The sequence below is a fragment of the Felis catus genome, chromosome A2 (assembly GCF_018350175.1).
Source record: "Felis catus isolate Fca126 chromosome A2, F.catus_Fca126_mat1.0, whole genome shotgun sequence".
Classification (NCBI taxonomy): Eukaryota; Metazoa; Chordata; class Mammalia; order Carnivora; family Felidae; genus Felis; species Felis catus.
In genome coordinates this window covers 168,037,318-168,057,523 of record NC_058369.1, presented here as the reverse complement: position 1 = coordinate 168,057,523, position 20,206 = coordinate 168,037,318, and the positions used below count along the sequence as shown (strand labels likewise).

General features: G+C 60.3%; 1 protein-coding gene across 7 annotated transcripts in view; it reads left to right on the top strand.

The window, feature by feature from the left end:
• Positions 1-19,861, top strand: part of PTPRN2 (protein tyrosine phosphatase receptor type N2) — an 801,801-nt gene extending 781,940 nt beyond the window's left edge. For all 7 annotated transcript variants that reach the window (XM_023250823.2, XM_023250821.2, XM_045053088.1 and 4 more), the window contains 4 exons: positions 1,348-1,401; positions 2,812-2,876; positions 16,602-16,675; positions 18,294-19,861. In XM_023250823.2, coding sequence (XP_023106591.2) covers positions 1,348-1,401; positions 2,812-2,876; positions 16,602-16,675; positions 18,294-18,365 — 265 coding nt within the window. In that variant the 3' untranslated portion in view covers positions 18,366-19,861. The remainder of the gene's footprint in view (positions 1-1,347; positions 1,402-2,811; positions 2,877-16,601; positions 16,676-18,293) is intronic.
• Positions 19,862-20,206: the final 345 nt, after the last annotated feature.

Genomic DNA, 20,206 nt, shown 5'->3' with positions numbered 1-20,206 from the left:
AACGTGCGCCTCGAAAGCCAGCCGAAGCTCCAGCAGAGGTGGCCACCGAGCAGCCTGTTTCACCCGTGTTCGTGGGTCTTCTCACTTTTAAGACTTTCGGTGGCCTGCCAACTTTAAATGCTGCCGGAGGCGGCCCGAGGGGCGTGGGGGTGGCCCCGTCGTAGGGCGCATCACCTCACGCCTGGGCTCCCCTCGTGCTGTCCGGCGGGGCGGGGGGGCCTCACTCCGTTCACCCGTAGAGGAGATGGAAAGGACCAGCTTTGTGCTTGGGGGGAAGGTACCGCCGGGCGCCCGGGCCAGCCGCCTGCCCCCAGCGCCCCCTCCGTCTCCGCGTCCAGGGGTTTGAAGCCAGGCCACCCGCTGAGAGAACACACACTTCCCACACCGTCCCTGTGCCGGGCAGGCCAGCCTCCGCAGAGAAATGCGGCGTTTTCCTGTTTCCGGTGCGAGGGAAAAGGTCCTTTTTTTTGCACCGGTTTTCTTTTCTCTCTCTTTTTTTAATTTTGCCCCGTGTCATACATTGTAGAAATTCACACAGAGCAATTTCGAGCACAGCCCCCTCACGCGTTTGGCTCATTTACTTTTCTCTATTCAGAACTATTTTACTGAGAATTTTCATGTACCTTGTAAGCAAGTTTAGGGGTTTCACTGACTTCCGACACATTTGGAGCTTACACAGTGAATTTTAAATCAGCCCTCTGTTTCGATTTAGGGCTCGGTCACGAGATAATCTAAGCTCCTTGTTAATTTTCATCAATCCTGGTCTAGAATCTGCACAGCGAAGTTGTTTGTCAACACGTTCAAATGTGTACAAAGGAAGGACTTGTCTCTGGTGTAAGCTCAGGTTTCTGTGGAAGGAAGAAGCCCGGACCCACCGGACGGACCAGAAGGGACCTTAAGCTGCTCTTTTGAGACAGTACTCCTATTACATTCCGATAGGACATCTAGGACGTAAGAAACTTGGAGCAATACATCGCAGAACTCGGCCGTTCTAGCAGAGTCTAGATGCCCACGTCACAACAGAAAGTCAGGCCGAGCGGAGCCGCAGACGTGGGGGCGGGGTGGGGGCGGGGCAGGCCAAAGACCGAGCCCCCCGGGGTCTGGCTTGTCCAGGGAAGGGAAGATGGTGAAAACGTAAGAGTTGTTTTTAAAGCTCTGTCTCATAACTTAACACCGACAAGGAAAATAAATCTTTGAAAACGCGCGTGTGATTTTGACTTGGTGACACAGGCTGTGGGAAACGGTGCCACCGATGGGCCCCGTGACCCTGGCTTGGGAGTTACTTTGCGAGGCGGGGGGACAGGAGTCGTGGTGCGTAACCGTAATTTCTGTCTCTTTTCGTTTCAGAAAAGTAAACAAGTGCTACAGGGGCCGTTCTTGTCCAATAATTGTTCACTGCAGGCAAGTACAAGTTCTCACGTGGATGACACGCGCTCGCCACCTCAGAAGGCAGCCACAGTGAGGTGATAAGTACATCTAACTGGCGCTTCTGAAGGGGACCAGAGATACAAAGTTAATCTTCTAGGCCCTCGAGCTAAATGCGGCCGTGTGTTTCTTGCACTGACACCCGAGTGAGCCGCACGTGGCCCGCTCTTCCCCGCGAGCCGCTGGGCGTCCCACACCCGGTCTCCGGCGGCCTGGGCCCCGCCGCCCTAGTTGTTCTTCAGCCCTCGTGGCTCTCACGCAAACCCCGAGGCGGTGTCTGTGGTCCGTGGCCTTGTCTTAGCCACCGGTTCACGAGGTGTGGAGCCAAGCTGCTGAGAGATGCTTGGGGCCCGTTAGGAGCAGGGGCAGACTCTGTCGTGACCGGAGGGACGGCCGCCCCCAGTTGGTTACGTGAGTCTGCCTGTGGGCAAAACCCAGACGGGCTGCACTCACCCTGGTAAGTAGAGGCACTCAGACGCCCGTGTGAGGGTGCCCTCGCGCCCCGGGCTTCACATCCACCCGGGTCTGGCGAAGAGCCGTGCTCTGTTGCGTAGAATGTTCCTTTCTGCTGGGCCAAAATGGAAATACGTCTCCAAAGATCAGACGCCAAGACGGTCCGATCGGCCGACCAGTGTGCACGCTTCCGTGTGGGTGTCTGACCACGTGTCAGCGTGTGTGCTGTGGAACCACGCGCGTGTAACCGTGTGTGTCTGCGTCGGGTGCCTGGTAACTGCACGGGTCCGCGTGCTTCCGCGTGGGTCTGTGCGGGACCAGTGGGGGCTGCGCCGTGGGTCCGTCAGAGAGCGGAAGGGAACGGCCCGGAGGCACGGGTGTCCCGGGCGGCGGGTGGACGGCTTGGAAGGCGCCTGTCGGTGTCAGGGCGGCCGTGGCCCCTCGGCTCTGGGAGGAAAGAGGAAGCCGGGAGCCAATCCACGCAGGCACCTTAGCTAATCCCTGCTTCGAGGGTGGGGGGCTCCCGCCCTCCTTTTCCTCCTCCTCCTCCTCTTCCTCCTCCTCCTCCCTTCCCTCCCCCTCCTTTCCCTCCTCCCTTTGCCCCCTCCTCCTCCTCCCTCCGCCTCCTCCTCCTCCCTCCCCCCTCCTCCTCCTTCCTCCTCTCCTCCTCTCCTCTTTATCCTTTCTCCCCTCCCCCATCCCTTCCTCCCCCCTCCTCCTCCCTCCCTCCTCCCCTGCCCCTCCCCCCTCCCCTCTTCCACCCAGCGATGCCTCCTCACCCCGCTTTCTTCCGCCTTCTCTCAAATTCACAGCCTCCCTCTCCCCACACGACTCCCCTTAAACGCAGAGGGCAATCGGCCGTCTGCTGGCTTTGGTGGGTGCGGGGTTCACGTGGCCCCGGCCGCGTTCTCACCTCTCCCCTTCCGTTGGCAGCGACGGCGCGGGCAGGAGCGGCACCTACGTCCTGATCGACATGGTTCTCAACAAGATGGCCAAAGGTGAGGCTCCGAGCGAGCGGGCTGCTTTGTTGGGGCCGAGCGGGGCCAGCGTTGCCGTGGCAACCTCAGGGTAATGCTCTCGGCGGCCTCGGAGGAAATTAGCCGCTCGTTGTCCCTTCCCCGGATCACGTGAAAGCTGTCTGCAGCACGCACGGTGTTTCTGTGGCTCTTCCCTTGCTGCCGGTGTCGGGCGCGGGGCTGGGCGCGCGGCGGGTGCCGGGTAAGCGCCTGCTGAACGTGCTACGATGAGCGCGATCGAGGCGAAGACGCCGCTTGGAGCTTTAAATGCAGTTCGTAGTATCCTTGAAGTGTTGGCATAAACCGTACCTGCAGAATACAGCGTCGGTCATTCCAGACTCCGCTACGCCTCTGGGGGTGACTGCGGTCGCCCGACCCCGTCTTATCTCAGATAAAACCCGGAACACCCCCTGTTCGACATACCTGCACCTACGTGGCCTCTCCTCCTGGTCTCTTCCTCCCAAACGCGGCACGGGGACTTGCACCCTGAGCGCCCCACGGCGAGAAGGCACAGGGGCACCAACAGTGCCCGAGAGCAGGGGCCACGAGGAGAGCGGCCCCCCCCACTCCTGCTCAGGACTGGGCGGACCACGGGGAGAGCGCCCCCCCACCTTGGGACTGGGCGGACCACGGGAGCAGGACGTAAGCCCCGGCCCCTTCGCTCCCGTGGACGTGTGGGCGCTGAGCTGGTCTGCAGCACCCACAACGTGGTCTCGGGAAGAAACCCATGAGGGGTCTCCTTAGGGACCAGGGAGCGAGCTCCACAGTCACGTTCGGGGAAACCCCCGTGTCGGACCCACCTCTTCTACGGTCACTCGCAAGTCGCCATGGCAACCCAGGATGCTGCTGCATTGCCCAAGCTGCTCTGAGAAAACACCGCTTTCCCTGCGGTGCCCATGCACGACCCACGGGCCCCGGAAGGAGGTGGGGACACCTCCCGTCTCTCTCACCCGTGAACCAAACGGTCCCTCCATCTACACACACACTCGCACGTGTGTCCTCGCAGACAGGCCCCGCCTTCCAGAACGTCCTTTGCCCAGAAGCAGGAGCAGATTATAGAAATGAGGTTCAGTGGTGCCTGGGGGGCTCAGTCTGTTAAGTGTCCAACTTCAGCTCAGGTCGTGATCTCGCGGTCCGTGAGTTCAAGCCCCCGCGTTGGGCTCCGAGCTGACGGCTCGGAGCCTGGAGCCCGCTTCGGATTCTGTGTCTCCCTCTCGCCCCTCCCCTGCTCACACTCTGTCTCTCTCCCAAAAATGAACAAACATCCAAAAAACTTTTTAATAATTCAAAAAAAGAAAACAATTTCAGTACATTTTCACGCCGATGCTGGCAACTCTAAAACAAGCATTTTCCTTACTCCACTTTCTTGTGGTTAAAAAAAAGAGAGACGGAGCCCGTCTCCAGACCAAGGATACCGGTGTGTGGATGAGCCCACAGGCCGCTGTTTCACACGTAGAGACTAGCGCGTGAGGCATCTCTGCTGGTACCACCTGCTCCCGGAGGACCAGGACTGAACCCGGCTGCACACCCCACACCCTGCCGGACGTCCACGGCTTCCTGGCCGGACGCCGGAGGGAGAACGAGATCGGCTTTGTGCCGCCAAATACTATTTCAAGTGCCCGAAATTAGCTGAGTGCTGGCCACGCGCAAACAAAGAGACTGACGCAAAAACACAAAAGGTCCGACACTGGTGAAGACGTATTTTGGTTTTAGAGCGTAACGTGATCCTAATCTTTTTAGTTAAAAGTTTCCTGTCCGCTAATGCTACTGTGTCTTATCAAACACATCCTTTCGTTTGCAAACTCGCCACTACGGGAGCTCGGAGCTCTAGCAGAATTTCTGTTTCGTCCCTGGTACCTGCCCTCCCTTCTCGGCCTGCTGCACACGTAACGCTTGCCTCGTGTTAAATCAGAATTCCTCCTGAAGGAGCCCGACCGGCGCTCGTGTTCGAGATGCCTCCCGTGTGGGTTCGCGCCAGGGTGGAGCCCGGCTCGCCCACAGGCGCGGGGCGGATGCCACCCTTTCCCAGTGCTGGGGGGTCACCGGGGGTGTCCTGCGAGGGGGTGCGGCACAGCCGGATGCTGCGAGGTGCAGTCGCTGCTTCGCGAGAGGCAGCTGTGGAGGAGAATGTTCCTGCCTGACGTGCCGGCCGGGGGGCGGGGTGCCGGCATTGTCCGAGCCCCAGCCCGCATTGACCCGCTCTGCTGTGCCATGTAACGTCAAATCCCACGTCAAGTGTGGGCGGCCGTCAACAATGGAGCCCAGCCATGGGGAACCGGCCAGAGAGGGCCGCCCCAGGCCCTGGCCCATCGGTCACCCCCCCTCCCCGTTCTGTTCTTGACCTGCTCCCCTCTGCCCGGGGAGGGGGCGTGCGGTGTGAAATCCCCTGACCTGGGGCCTGGGCCGCGGTCTCAGGAGAGATCAAAGGGCAGGACGGCCCCTCGCCGACCAAGTGGGTCTTTCCCAGGCCGCCACACTGCGCCCCCGCCCCCGGTTTTGTTCTGGGACAAGCTGGCCCGGCCTGTCGCGCCCGGGCTGCCTTTGTCTGGCCTGAGAGCCGGAGGCCGCGCCACAGACCTCGCTCGTCAGATGATCAAAGGCCCAAAGCCCGGACACGAAACCTTTCTTCCCATTTCCTTTTCTTCCAAGGAATGAATCGCATGGGGACCAAAGAACGCCTTTCCCAAGCCTTGCCGAGTGCGCCACACTGACACCGGAGCCCCTGGATCCGGACGGCAGGGCCCGGGAGCGCGTGCGGCCCGGAGCGGAGCCCTGCGCGTTCACACGGGGCCCTCGGGGATTAAGGCCCTTGTCCTCTTCAGGGGCCTTGGAGAATGAGCGAGGCGCGATTCGCGTGCTTTCTCCGCCGTCTGGTTTGTTAGCAGGCGGACGACAATGCCCTTTGGAATCCAAGCGAGCGGCCCCCGGCCCCCCGCCCGACCCGTAAACACCTTCATCGCGTCCCTGCCGCCGCTGCCAGGGCGCTTCCGGCTCCGTCCGTCCGTCAGTCCGTCCGTCCCGCATCAGCATAGCCCGGGGAGCGCGCTCCTCCCGCTCGGGAGACCCCGGCTCGCGTGCAGCCGAGACGTTTTCCAAAGCTGTGACTTCTCCGCGCGTCAGTGACGTCTCGGCCACGTTTGGGTTTTTTCCTTGCGATCTTTTAGAGGCATTGTAAGCACCGGGTGGACGGTGCCTCCCCACGGCCGTATTTGCCGGGTCACCGTGAGGTGGCGGCGGCCGGCTGTGTCACTCGTGCGGGGCCGTGACCGACCCCACCCCCCGAGCGCCCCGCCGCAAGACCCTGAGTGAACACCACTGCCCGCCCGCCCGCCGCGCCCGCGTGTGCGCGGGGAGGCCCGAGTGTGGCACACTGTGCAGGTGTGGACGACTCTTAACTCTTCGGTGTGTGTCCCTCTGGGCCTCGTGTGTGAGCACACACCCTTTGCGTTCATCCGGCCGGTGACAACTACGTTCTCCGGAAAGTGATACGTAATCCGTGTGGGAAACACACAGAGTGTTTTTTAAAAGATCTGTCCCCAGCTTTGTTTCTTACGTATTGACACTGAAAGTGGTTATCCCACAACGGCCCTGCGGACTTAACACTTTCATTACCATTTGTCAGGTAAAGACATTTGGGCTTCCCCCACCCGAGGTCACGCAGCCGCCACATGACCTAGCCGGGATGTGAACCCAGGCTCCTCTGACAGCCCGTGTCCTTGATAACGATGCCCTATGGTTGCCTCTTCCCTGCCAACAAACAGACCCGCCCCTTTTTTAAAGTCTGCCCTGAATTGTCTGGTATAAGGAATACACCCGTTACAATGGCTGTTATTTAAAAAAAAAAAAAAAAAAAAAAAAAAGGTTTTCCCCTACGTTAACTTTTTCTAAGTTTATTTATTTCTTTTGAGAGAGAGACACAGACAGTGCAAGCAGTGGAGGGGCAGAGAGAGAGAGAGAGAGAGAGAGACAGAGACAGAGAATCCCAAGCAGGCTCCAGGCTCTGAGATGTCAGCACAGGGCCCGATGTGGGGCTCGAACTCACGGACTGTGAGATCATGACCTGAGACAAAATCAACAGACACTTAACTGACTGAGCCACTCAGGCGCCTCCAGACATGCAAACTTTTAACAGCAGGTCAGAGTAGTAGACTGGATACTAGGTTTGGAGACCAAGAGACACGACAGATCACAAAGCTCAGCCAGACTAGTTGAATAATACCGCCCGCACGAGTGCCTGTGCATCAGGACTCAGTATCTGTCACAAGTAACAATGTCAAAATGCCTTTAAAAGTTTCCCGACCTTACTGAGATATAGTTGCAATCGAACGTTGTGTAAGTTTCTGGTATACAACGTGGTGAATTGATAAATGTATTTGTTACAAAACCATTACCAAAGTAAGGTTAGTTAGCACCTCCATCGCCCCTCGTGGTTACGATTCTTTCTGTGGTGAGAACATTTAAGGTCGACTCTTCCGGCAACTTTCAACTACGTGATGCTGTTGTCGACTATCAAAATACCTTTCTTAAATAACATCCTGTGGCTCCTTGAACTTTTTAAAACCCAGCAGCCCTCCACTAACCACATGTGCCTACTTAGTGAATTAAAATTTGAAAATCAGTGCCTCTGTCATGCTGGCCACACATCACGTGCCCAACGCCACACGCGACCCGTGGCTGCCGTGGCGGACGACACAGCGCACCTCTGTCATCGCGGGGAGTCCCGCCGGGCCACGCGGCTCTGGGGAACGGCACTGGTGGGCATCCCCAGGTGCCTCCCACCCTGTCTCTCCCGGCCCCACTCGCTTCTGCCTCCGTCTGTTCTCCACGCGGCGCCCGCGTGGCATCTGAAGCAGCGGGACCTCGGAGGCCCCGCTGAGCTCTCCTGTCTCGCCGCTGCCCTTCTCGGGGCCGAGCGGGCTCCGTGACCGCGAGGCTCGGGCTGCCCCCCGCTGCCGCACCACGGCTCCCCGGCCCCTTTCTGTCACGGGTGCTGGATGCCCCACGGTCACTGCCACCAGGCCACAGTGTCCCTCTCGTGGCAGAGCCACGGAAGCCTCATTTCAACCTGGTATTTACTGAACACCCTGCCAGGCACACTGTCCGGAATGCACGGTGAACAAGGCAGGGAAACCAGGTCACCGTCCCCGAGCTCATCCTCCGTGGAGAGAGACAGACGGCGTGTTCAGCTCGTAGGGGTGGCGAGCGCCACGAGGACCTTCGCCTGGGATGCGGCTCAGGGGTTGTGCCTCCCTCCCCCGCCCCCCCCCCGGGAAGAGCCTTGACCAGATCTACGGACTGTGGCCCCCGGAACAGAAGGGGACCTGAGGCCCGTACGTTCTGACACCTTGTTGTAAACTGAGGAAGCAGATTTCAGAGGTTTGGCGACTTCCAGAACCCCTCCGGCTGGCCGGGGCGACACAGATCCCTGGTCTTTCTGCAAATGGCAGAGCCCAGGAGGCTGAGACGACAGAGGGCAGCAGGACCCTCCGAGTCAGGCCTGCGGAGACAGGGTGGTGGTTGTGGTCCCCGGGCCTGGGGAGCGGGGGAGCCGGGGAGGGTCTGTTCAGGGCCTGGAAGGGCAGGGTCACTGACTAGGAAGTGACAGGACTGGCTGGAGGAGAGGGGAGGAGGTGTGCGGGAGGGCTGAGCCCACCCTCGCCGTGGGCATGCACGTGGCCACAGACAAGGCCACAGACCACGGCGCGTGTCGAGGGGAACGTGTTTGTCTTATGTTTGAAGCATGCAAACGTGAAGAGCTGGCAGAAAAGGAATTTCTCCGACAGCGTGGCCTCAGCGTGACTTCACGGGGCGAACGCCTCGTCTCCGGCTTCGTGACAACCTCAGGCTGAAAGACGCGTCTGGAACGGGGTGGCGGGGGCCTCGCGTGGGCTGCGCCGAGGTTGGACAAGTCGCCTCCATCGGGCGGCGTGTGCGTGTTCCCCCCTCATCGGCTCCCCGCCGTCCGGCGCGCCCCTGCCCCAGCCGGCACCGGGCACGTGGGGTGGCACGGGGTCGGAGGCCGTGCACAGAGCTGCAGCCCAGACAGGCGGGCGCCCCGTCCGGCCGCAGGTCTCGGGGCTGCGACCCCATCCGCGCACACCATAGGCCAGGCTAATCCAAGGACATGTGGTGTCGGGCCTTTGGCAGGGGCGGGTGCCGTCTGGCCGGGGCAGCGGTGCAGGGGCTGGGCCTCTGTCACTCTCAGAGTCCCACGGTCACCCGGACTGAGTCGGACAGAACACGCTGCGCTGAGTGTTGCCGGTGGAACAGACCCCTCGCGGTCCCCTTTCCATGAGGCCCGGGGGAGTCCACGGAAGAGGGTCCCGATGCTTCGCCGTCAGCGGGAGCCCAGCCAGGCCTCGGGCTCCAGGGCAGGGCCTGCCGCGTGGCCGACTCTCTGAGCAGAAATCGCCCTGAGGGCTGAGCGGCGGCCGCCAGGCCCACTTGTGAGCCGCGGAGGGCCAGTCGCCATGAAGGACTCGTTCCTCCGTTGGGGGGCGGCCTGGCTGGCCCCTGTGTCCCAACCTCACAGAAGGTCAGGAGGACCCGCTTGGAGACTCGGACCAGGAACACGAGCCTACGGCGATTCTGGTGCCTCGGCGGGGCGGGGGTGGGGGCCCTGCTGCCTTCCTAGGACCCACCCCCACGCAGTCACCACACCGGCCTTTCTCTGGGCTGCGTGGGACCTCGTCCAGGGGGCTCCCGCGTCCCTCGCTGCCTCTGCATCTCCTTCCTGCCCTGAGCCCACGGTACCTGCTCCTGGGGCGGGTGGGAGAGGCAGCGGGACCTGGCAGGGCAGGGTCTCCGGGGTCCCCGGGGCGCTGGGCCGTCCCCCCACCTGTCCCTGTTCACGCCTAACGACCAGCGCGCTCACTTCCACCGGGGTGCCCGGCCCGCGTGCCCCACTGGGAGCCCCACGACCTCCGGCAGAAACAAAGGGTGGTGGCCTTGCAGTGACCTTGCACGCTGACCGAGCCCAGGTTCTGTCTGACTTACAGTTTTTATAAAAATGTGGAAGGATCTCAGTTTCTCCTGAAAAATGACTCGGAATTTGCTTTTTAGAAAACACGAGAAAGGGGTGCCTGGGTGTCTCAGTCGGTTGGGCGTCTGACTCCGGCTCAGGTCATAATCTCTCAGTTTGTGGGTTCGAGCCCCGCATGGGGCTCGGTGCTGACAGCTCGGAGCCTGGAGCCTGCTATGGATTCTGTGTCTCCCTCTCTCTCTGCCCCTACCCCGCTTGTGCTCGCACGCTCTCTCTCTCTTTCTCAAACACAAAACTAAATAGAAATAAAAGAACATGAAAAATATTTTGGGGGTGGGTTCCGGCATCCTTGATTCTCAAGTGAATAGGATGCAGATTCGGCTCCTTTGATCTGGCAGTTCCCCTCCAGGGTCAGCAGAAATCCTCCCCGGTTTTCACCACCCCCCCACCCCTACATCACCCCCCACCTCACCCCCCCACCCCTCCTCGCCTGCCACCCCCACCCCGGCACCCATCCCCACCTCACCCCCACCCCCAACCCTGGCCCCCCCACCTCTGCCTCACCCCACCCCCCACCCCGACCCCCACCCCCGCCTCACCCCCACCCTGGCTCCCCCACCCCTGCCTCACCCCCACCCCCCACCCCGGCCCCCACCCCCGCCTCACCCCCACCCTGGCTCCCCCACCCCTGCCTCACCCCCACCCCCCACCCCGGACCCCCACCCCCGCCTCACCCCCACCCTGGCTCCCCCACCCCTGCCTCACCCCCACCCCCCACCCCGGACCCCCACCCCCGCCTCCCCCCCAACCCCCACTCCACCCCCGCCTCACCCCCACCCCTATGTCACCCCCCACCCCTCCTCACCTGCCACCCACACCCTGGCCCCCCACCCCGCCTCACCCCCACCCCCCACCCCGGCCCCCCACCCCCGCCTCACCCCCTACCCCTATGTCACCCCCCCACCCCTCCTCACCCCCACCCCCCACCCCGGCCCCCCACCCCGCCTCACCCCCACCCCCCACCCCGGCCCCCCACCCCTGCCTCACCCCCAACCCCCACCCCACCCCCGCCTCACCCCCCACCCCTATGTCACCCCCCCACCCCTCCTCGCCTGCCACCCCCACCCCGGCACCCATCCCCACCTCACCCCCACCCCCAACCCTGGCCCCCCCACCTCTGCCTCACCCCACCCCCCACCTCGACCCCCACCCCCGCCTCACCCCCACCCTGGCTCCCCCACCCCTGCCTCACCCACACCCCCCACCCCGGACCCCCACCCCCGCCTCCCCCCCAACCCCCACTCCATCCCCGCCTCACCCCCCACCCGTATGTCACCCCCCCACCCCTCCTCACCTGCCACCCACACCCTGGCCCCCCACCCCGCCTCACCCCCACCCCCCACCCCGGCCCCCCACCCCTGCCTCACCCCCAACCCCCACCCCACCCCCGCCTCACCCCCCACCCCTATGTCACCCCCCCACCCCTCCTCACCTGCCACCCACACCCTGGCCCCCCACCCCGCCTCACCCCCACCCCCCACCCCGGCCCCCCACCCCTGCCTCACCCCCAACCCCCACCCCACCCCCGCCTCACCCCCCACCCCTATGTCACCCCCCCACCCCTCCTCACCCCCACCCCCCACCCCGGCCCCCCACCCCACCTCACCAGGAGCTCTGGTCTCCCGGGGCAGCATCTCACCACTTGGCTCCTTTGCTCAGATCCCCCTGGAGCGGAAGCAAAGTAACAGTTTTTCCCCCTTGCACACTTGACACACATTGTCTCTTTTACCTGGACGAAAACACACTGGACCCCGGCAGGTTGCAAGCCTTCTGGGTAAAAACTCTGTAGCAAAACGGATTCACGGGTATTCGGCCTCACTAGGTAGCAGGGGGCCGAAAGCTGTGTGTGGACACAGCACGGCCCGTGCCCAGGAGCGTGCACCTGACGCTGGCACAAGTGGGCGGGCCACACGACCCCCTGGACCAGGAAGCAAACGCCAGGAGAGACCAAAGCACCCCGCCACGAACTTGGTTTCCTTTAACCTCAGGTTGATTCCTTCCCTGCAAAAATCAGTTTCCACACTTCAATCAAATGGTTAATGGTTAATGCCTTTTATCTAGAGCTAGAAAACCTCTCCTGTCTTAAAAATGGAGTCAGCTGGGGGCGCCTGGGTGGCGCAGTCGGTTAAGCGTCCGACTTCAGCCAGGGCACGATCTCGCGGTCCGTGAGTTCGAGCCCCGCGTCGGGCTCTGGGCTGATGGCTCAGAGCCTGGAGCCTGCTTCCGATTCTGTGTCTCCCTCTCTCTCTGCCCCTCCCCCGTTCATGCTCTGTCTCTCTCTGTCCCAAAAATAAATAAACGTTGAAAAAAAAAATTAAAAAAAAAAAAAAATGGAGTTAGCTGAAGGGCGCCTGGGTGGCTCAGTCGGTAAAGCGTCCGACTTCAGCTCAGGTCACGATCTCACGATCTCATGGTTCAAGCCCCACGTCGGGCTCTGCGCTGACAGCTCGGAGCCCGGAGCTGCTTCGGATTCTGTGTCTCCCCCTCTCTCTGCCCCTCCCCGACTCACACTCCGTCTCTATCAAAAAATGAATAAACATTTAAAAATTTTTTAAATACTTTTAAAAATGGATTTAGCTGATATGTAAACTTGGAAACCAGTGGACCCTGAGTGAACTGGAAACTGGCAGAGATCAGTATTTACTGGACGGTGCCCTGGGGGAGTCAGTGGACCATGCAGGGCGGCAGGGAAGACGGTCCGGACAGGGAGAGGGGGACGGCCCTGGGTCCCGGGGTGGGCGGGGGGGGGAGGTGCACCTGCAGAGCCGCCTTGAATGGGGTCTTCAGGGAGCACTCCGGTGTTGGGGTCATGATGCTTTCAGACAGAAAACACTGGAGACCAGTCTGCATCCCTGCCGGTCTTGTCTTGGGTATGCGATTCTTTTTGTAGGTTATGATTCTTTGACTAATTATAGGCTTTTGGACGTGAGCACCACACCGAATAGTCTGTTCCCCTAGAATGTAACATGTTGTCAGCAAAATGAAATTTTTAAACAGAGGGTCCCCTTTTCAATGCACTAGAGGGAGCTTCCCTGATTTGGGAGGATTTAAATAAATCTCTTAGCCTTCAGTAAAGCCTTTCATAAAGTAGCGAAGGACCCACACACCCTCTCCACCCTGTGACCCTCACGGATCTGTTTATAAATGCAGATTCTGTGTTCCGCGCACCGCGAGGCCCCACTGCACGTGGGAGCCACTGGACAGGGTGTGGCGGCTCCTCCCACCGCGTCCCCTTGTGTCTCCACTGCTCAGGACAGACCACGGACGTGAGTTCTGCAAGCTTCTCCCTTTGCTCACGTTGCCAACAACCAATGGTCTTATCCTAACAAGCGAGGGGACGTCCGCGTCACCCCGCTGGCTTTACTTAATAAATCCATCAGTTGCCTGAATTTCGTTCTGGACGTTTTTAAGTATCGGTTTGATTTCCTCACTGTCCAACTCTGGCTCCAGGAAAAGTGGGCTCCTGAGCCAGTCCCTGGCCGGTTCCTCATCTCGAACCCCTCCGGGGACAGCCATGTTCTCTCACGTTCTCTCACGAACAGTGGTCCAGAGGGCGTCACGATGTAATAAAACTAGAGAGTTTATTCGTACATCCATCCAAGGATCCTGCAGGCTCGGGACAGCCGCCCAGGAGGGAGGGCCGCACGTGCGACCAGAGGCAGCACCGGGCCACGTCGCGTGGCCCCAGCCCGTGCCGGCGGCTTCCAGGCAGGGACGGCCTCCATACAGCCTCAGAATAAAACAGCTGTTGAAAGAGGTTTTCCAGCCAGCCTGAAGGACTAAAAGAAAGTGCCCTAAAAAGACACTTTTTATCTAAGTCTGGATCCTACACGAAGCCCTGGGATTTCATTTCGGAAGGACCTGCCCCCGCACCGGATGCTTCTGAAATCCAGGACCCGTGGTCAGAAGGCGAGCGGTCGCAGAAGGTAGGGGCCCTGCGCGAGCCTGGAGGCCAGCGTGGGATATCGCCGAGCAGAAGTACTTCTCTCCCGGGAGCACCCGGGATCTGCGAAGCACGATTCACGCGCGTCTGGAGTGCCGTGGCTCCTGTGAATTACGACGTGGCCGGGCCCCGCAGGGCACCCCCCCCCCCAGCGCTCTGTGCCAGCCTGAGACCCCACCCACACCGGCAGGGAGCCCCGGACTGGGGAAGGGGAACGCAGCGAGTGCCCGGGCCGGGGCCGCGCCTGTGGGACCCATCCCAGCAGAGCCCTGAGCACCGGGCTCTGCTGCTGACCCGCCCGGCCGGAGAACGGAAGTGCCACGCGTGGGCGGGACACATTCGTCTCCCCCTCACTCGCCCCCCGCGTCGGGTTTAACCTTCTGAGGACAAGCTTGTTTCTTGAAGAAGCCAGTTTCTGTGCACGGCTGTCCCTGTGACTCGCGAGCGGGCCCTGAGGGCAGGGCGCTCCAGTGGGGAGGTGACGAGAGGCAGCGGCTCCTGGAGCCTCGGCGACCGGGAGTCACCACACACCGTGGCCGTGGCCAGGGGCCCCCCCCACTTCCTCTCTCCTCCTTCCCCCCTTTCGGTAGCAGGGCAGACTCCTCCTTTGTTTCAGAGGGTCTCAGGCTCACGGATTCCCTTTAAACCGAGACTGTTTATTGTGGCCTCGTCGGCTTCCAAAAACTATAACCCTCAAGGCCAGCTGACCAGCATGCCCAGAACTTGACCCCTGTCTTGTCCTTGAGTGGGTTTCTCAGTGGACCCGACTGCCGAGCTCCCTGGGGGACGTCTGGCTGGTCCAGAAGGGGAATTTCTTCCCCTTCCTATAAAGGCCCTGATTTAAGACATGGGGGAGCTCACAGTGTCCCAATAGGACGGTCCCTACCTGGCAGCTTGGTTCCCGTAAGGCGGCCGCATTGACTAGGAGCTCCCGACGCGCCCAGCGCTGTCCCTACAGCCCTAGAGATGATGGGGCACCTGGGTGGCTCAGTCTGCTAAGCATCCGACTTCAGCTCAGGTCATGATCTCACGGTTCATGGGTTCGAGTCCCGAGTCGGGTCCTGTGCTGACAGCTTGGAGCCTGAGGCCTGCTTCGGATTCTGTGTCTCCCTCGCTCTCTGCCCCTCCCCCACTCTCTCTTTCTCTCTCTCTCTCTCTCAAAAGTACATAAACATTAAAAACAGAGAGAGAGAGAGAGAGAGAGAGAGAGATGTGAACATTCCTGTCGTGTCTGCTCAAGGACAGGGAAGGGGAGACTGGGGTCATGGATACGGCCAGCCTCAGTGCCGGCCGAGCGGTGCCCCCAGCCCCCGGGCTCCTGGTCTGGGGGACACACGGCCAGGTTGTCCGTACTTCCTGCTGCTCCCCTCTGTGCAGCTACGTTTGCTTTGGACGTGTTTCCTCCCAGCCCCTCCCCTGCCCATCTTTCTCCCTCGATGCCCATCACACCCGCTGTCTGTAAGCCACAGAACCACAGGACTTGAAACGTTCTAACAATCTTAGAAGCTTTCAAACTCGTTCTCCTGGCTCTGTGCCTCAGGGGACTGATGTGCACACTTGGGGGGTGCAGACAGAGAAGGGCCTGGAGACGCGGGGCCCCTCGGCCCATCCGCCTGATGCCATCTGGCTGCCGACGGTCGTGGCCACCTGCTCCGTGCGACCGGGCATGAGCTGTTGCGCGGCGGGGGCCCTGGTGACGAGGTGCTGCTGGCAACATGGCACCTGCTTGGGGTTCGGCGCGTGGGTCCGAGGCCACCTGGGAGGTGACGGCTGCTCCCCCGCCCACGGTTTGCATTTGTGTAAAATGCTTCTTAAACTGTAAGAAGCTTGCGGGCCTGAGAGCCGGCACTGTTCTCTATCTACTAGAAGTAGAAAAACAAAAATACATGTTGAATTAACAATAACGTCGGGCGCCTGGGTGGCTCAGTCAGTTGAGCGTCCGACTTCGGCTCAGGTCATGATCTTTCGGTTCATGAGTTCGAGCCCCGCGTCGGGCTCTGTGCTGACGGCTCGGAGCCTGGAGCCTGCTTCCGATTCTGTGTCTCCCTCTCTCTCTGCCCCTCCCCTGTTCATGCTCTGTCTCTCTCTCAAAAATAAATAAACGTCAAAAAACAACAACAATAAGGTCAAAATTTCAAAATCCAGTGGTATTATTTTTGTGAAGCCCGGATCACCTGAATCGAGACAGATGCTATCTGTGGGGAGGCACCTCTCCGCGAAAGTCCGGCCAGTGAATACAGCCAGGGCCGTCTCTGCCTTTTCTCACCGTTTGGAACCCTCGCTGGGAGCTCCACATTTAAAAGCCAATATTCAGATGGATGGGATTTATTAGTCTAATCTTTCGTTACGTGAAATAAAAAAGATCCTACGCAATTGAAATTAAAGCTTATATACTTTCTATTTCTAAAACATTCTTTAAAATGCCACACACAAAAATCACATTTTAGTTTCTAATAGTGATGTGGCTGTTGCAGTATCTTTCTGGGCTTCTGACAGCAATTTTTTAGCCCGGCTTTCTTGAATCAATGCTAATGAAAACCGCCTTGCCTGATTTTTCTCTGAGCACCGAAATCGCAGCTGCCTGCCAGGCCTGCTGAGGAATGAGTGTAATCATTTTCAATTGGCCTCTGAGCCCGAAGGGCCTGATGCAGGAGAGTGACCGCGGAGCGCGGCTCATGTCGTGTCTGAACTCGGCCCGATTTGTGTTTGTTGTTTCTTGCAGGCGCTAAGGAGATTGATATCGCCGCGACCCTGGAGCACCTGAGGGACCAGAGACCGGGCATGGTCCAGACAAAGGTACTGTGGGCCAGCCCTCGGGCGTCTTTCCGCGGTTGTCTCCGAGCGAGGGCAGAGGGGAAGGGGACTGGACGTCTCCCAGGCAGGTCCCAGGCGGGACAGGGGCCCCTCCCAGGAGGGTCAGTCGGGGTCCCGGCAACCGCCCGAATCTCAACAGAAAACGATGCAGGCAGACCTCCATGCACCAGATGCAGGGGAAGGGGAGAGCATCACATTTTTATAAAAAGATGTCAATGATAAACCCCAGCACCCTTGCGGGAGAATGTTCTAGATTCACTAAACATTCTGCCAGACTCCCCTGCTTCCGGCCCTCAGAACCACGGCTCTGTTGTGTGGCCGTCAAATGTCCCCCGGGTGCGCTGGGGTCCTCCAGCGCCTCAGCGTGGCTGATCTGCATACTTACCGAAAAGGCCACGTCTGCAGCAAAAGGCAGAAAGACAGGGCTGCTCCCGAGCTGGAAGTGCGGCGAAGCCGACGGTCCGTTCCGTTGGCGCTCGGAGACACCCGTGTCCAGCAGCAGCAGGAGCTCCCACGCCTGTTCCGTGAGAGCACTGAGGTCGCCAAGTACAGAATCTCCTCTTTGCCAAGGTCGTCCTCACTCTCAGAGGCTACGAGCCTCCACCAAAGACCCAAAGTCCGTAAAAGATGCCCTTGCAAAACTGCTTCTTTGCACCCAAGAGGACTTGAAGTTGTAAACGGCACTCATGAAATGGAGGTGGCCCAAGGCCCAGAGGAGTGTGCTCTGTGCCTCGGGGTGACGGTTCCGGGACTGCAGGGAGTTTCCCCTGCCTCCTGGGGTCCCGCTGTTTCCCCCAGAAAGTGCCAGAAGTCCCCAAGCCCCTGTTCTGTCTGAACGTTACTGTGGAACTCAAACGTGACACAAGGTCTGAGCTGGGTGGGGGAGAGGCCCTGGGTGGGGGAGAGGCTCTAAATCCCAAGCGCTCTGGGGAGAACCGAGAAGCCACGCGGCCGGAAGACTAGGCTGAACACATTGTGAGCTGGAGGATTTCTTAAAATACCTCAACAGGGCCACCTGGCTGGTTCTTCATGGCCAAAGTCAACCCCGAGCACTGAGGCAAATGTAGCTTAATTCTCCTACAGAACCACAAACCTATCCTACACGGAACCAGAAGCCTCGTAAAGACTCCCGAGCTGCCCCGGCCGTGCCCCCCGCCCCCCAGCGGCACCTGCCCCAGCCGGGGACCTCCACCCAGGTGCCAGCACCATGCACGCTCGGCCCCCGTCCCTCCGTGGCCCCCGGGAATGTGACGAGACCCTCATATGATCAGCGTGAAGAGACCTTATCAGTCAGTCACAGCACACTGTTTTCCTAGGGGTTTATCTGAAATTCTGAAATTATTTCAGAGCTGCAGAACGCTTGCAGAAATAGAAATTCCCGTGTGCCCTCACTCGGCTCCCCCCCCCCCCCCCCCCCCCCGCCAGCACCTTCCGTAAGCACCGTGCGGCGATCGAGGCCGGGAAGCCCGCATCAGGATCCCCCACACCTCTCCTTTCTATGCACATATGCGCCCTTTCTGCAGAATAACACCAGAGCTAAGGGCCGGAGTCCAGAGGAGAGCGGCCCCACTCACGGCTTCCCCCGCTTTTGTCCTTCCAGGGCCAGTTCGAGTTTGCGCTGACGGCCGTGGCGGAGGAGGTCAACGCCATCCTCAGGGCCCTCCCGCAGTGAGCCGCGGGGCGGGGGGGCCCCGGGCCAGGAGGCGCCCGCACCCGGAATGACACAACTGCCTGGTCGGTGCAGTTTACCGGTTAAAATGCGCGTTTTCGTTCAACCAAATCACAGTAAGGAGAGATCGGTGGAATCATGCGATTACGGGGGGCAATCACTTTATCCGGTTTCACTTTCCTGAAAGAAAACCCTTTTCCTTGAAGCACACATTCACATTCTTAATTGCAAACAGCGTCGTCCTAACGATGCAGCAGGCTTCGCACTCCGCACGGCCTCTGAGGGCTGGCTCGTGACCTGTGAGTCTGGAGGGCGGCCGGCTCTGCAGGGAGGGGGCCCAGACGACGCGGGCAGGGCACCAGGCATGGCAGACACATGTGGCATTTGTCTCTGAGACGCTGCTCACCCAGAGGAGCCACCGGCTTCTTCGGGAGTCAGAGCAACAGTTACTAACATTCAGCAGCTGTGGGGCAAATAATAAGAAAATCGTCACCGCATCTCGGTTCTGTTCCCACCCGGGCTGCTTGACGCCCCCCCCCCCACACTCCAAGGTCCACGGCCCATCTCTACCACCCACCCCCAGGGGCCGGCAGGGGCCTCCAGGGGCAACCGCTTTCCCGCCTGGGGAGCCACACTTTTAACTTCAAAATACGGATTCACACGTCGCAACAGCAGGTGCAGCTGAAGAGCACTCTCCCCCGGGACAGCCGGAATCTGGGAACAGTCTGGCAGGTCCCAAGCTCCCGGTCCCCGAGGAGCGCTCTAGCCCCCCAGCAGGCACCTGTTCCCCCCTCTCAGGGGATGTCCCGGGCCCTGCCGGCATCCGGAGAGCACCTGAGCACCCGTTCCTAGAAGGACTTGCGGGGAGACGGGCATTTTAATCTGCGTGAGCTCGTAGCAGCAGGGAGCAACGTGGCAGTGCTGGCCGCAGGCCCCCCGGTCGTCAGCACCCCCGTCGCCTAGGTCGGACCCTCGTGTGACACACACGGGCGTCCAGAGGCGATCCGGGCTTGCCGGAATAGCACTTGACCGTGAGGTCTGCCACCGCCCGCCCCCGGAAACGGCGCTCATCTCGCTGAACTCAGAACGATGGAGTCCAAGAAGGGGCGCAGACAGCTCCACACTGTTGGGCTCCATCTAGGATTCGGTGTGAGCGCATCCCCGGGCCCCCCCCCCCCGCCCTGCTTCGTGCACACCGCCCTTCCGGTCCCAATGGACACTGCATCCCAGAAACGGTCGCGCTGGGAGAGCGGCCTCTGGCTGGGGAGGAAGACGCCAACACCGTTGTGTCTGTACGTGGTCCCGTCCTGTCGTCCACTGCAGTAGATCCGTGATGTGTTTGCCTGTCCGGAATCTCAATAATGAATAGAAACCAATTTATCTGAATATAGGAAGCATATACCTACTTGTAATTTCTAATTCTTATGTTTCAAGAGAAATTCTCCATGCGAGATATATAAATATATTTAACGGTGTCAGATTAAACTTTTGATTTCACATTTGAATGGTCTTTATTTGGGGAGGAGGGAGCCACCTCCCTCGCTCCGGCTCCGGACGTGAGGGCACGCAGGTTGCCGAGAGCAGGCGGGGGCCCTTCCCAGAATTCTACACCAGGTTTGCAGGGCCCGATGTGCACTAAAGACCAGAACATCCGGGAGGGTTCCCTCACAGTGAGGGGCGAGGTGGGCAGGGCGCAGTGAGGGGCAAGAGAAGGCCCCACCTTCCAGGAGGCTCTGAATTCACCCACCGGGGTGCCCACCCCTCCCCCAGTGGCCTCCTGAGACCGTGTCTGGGGTGGTCCTAACGTCACTTGTCAACACTGGGGGCTTCACCGCCAAGTGATT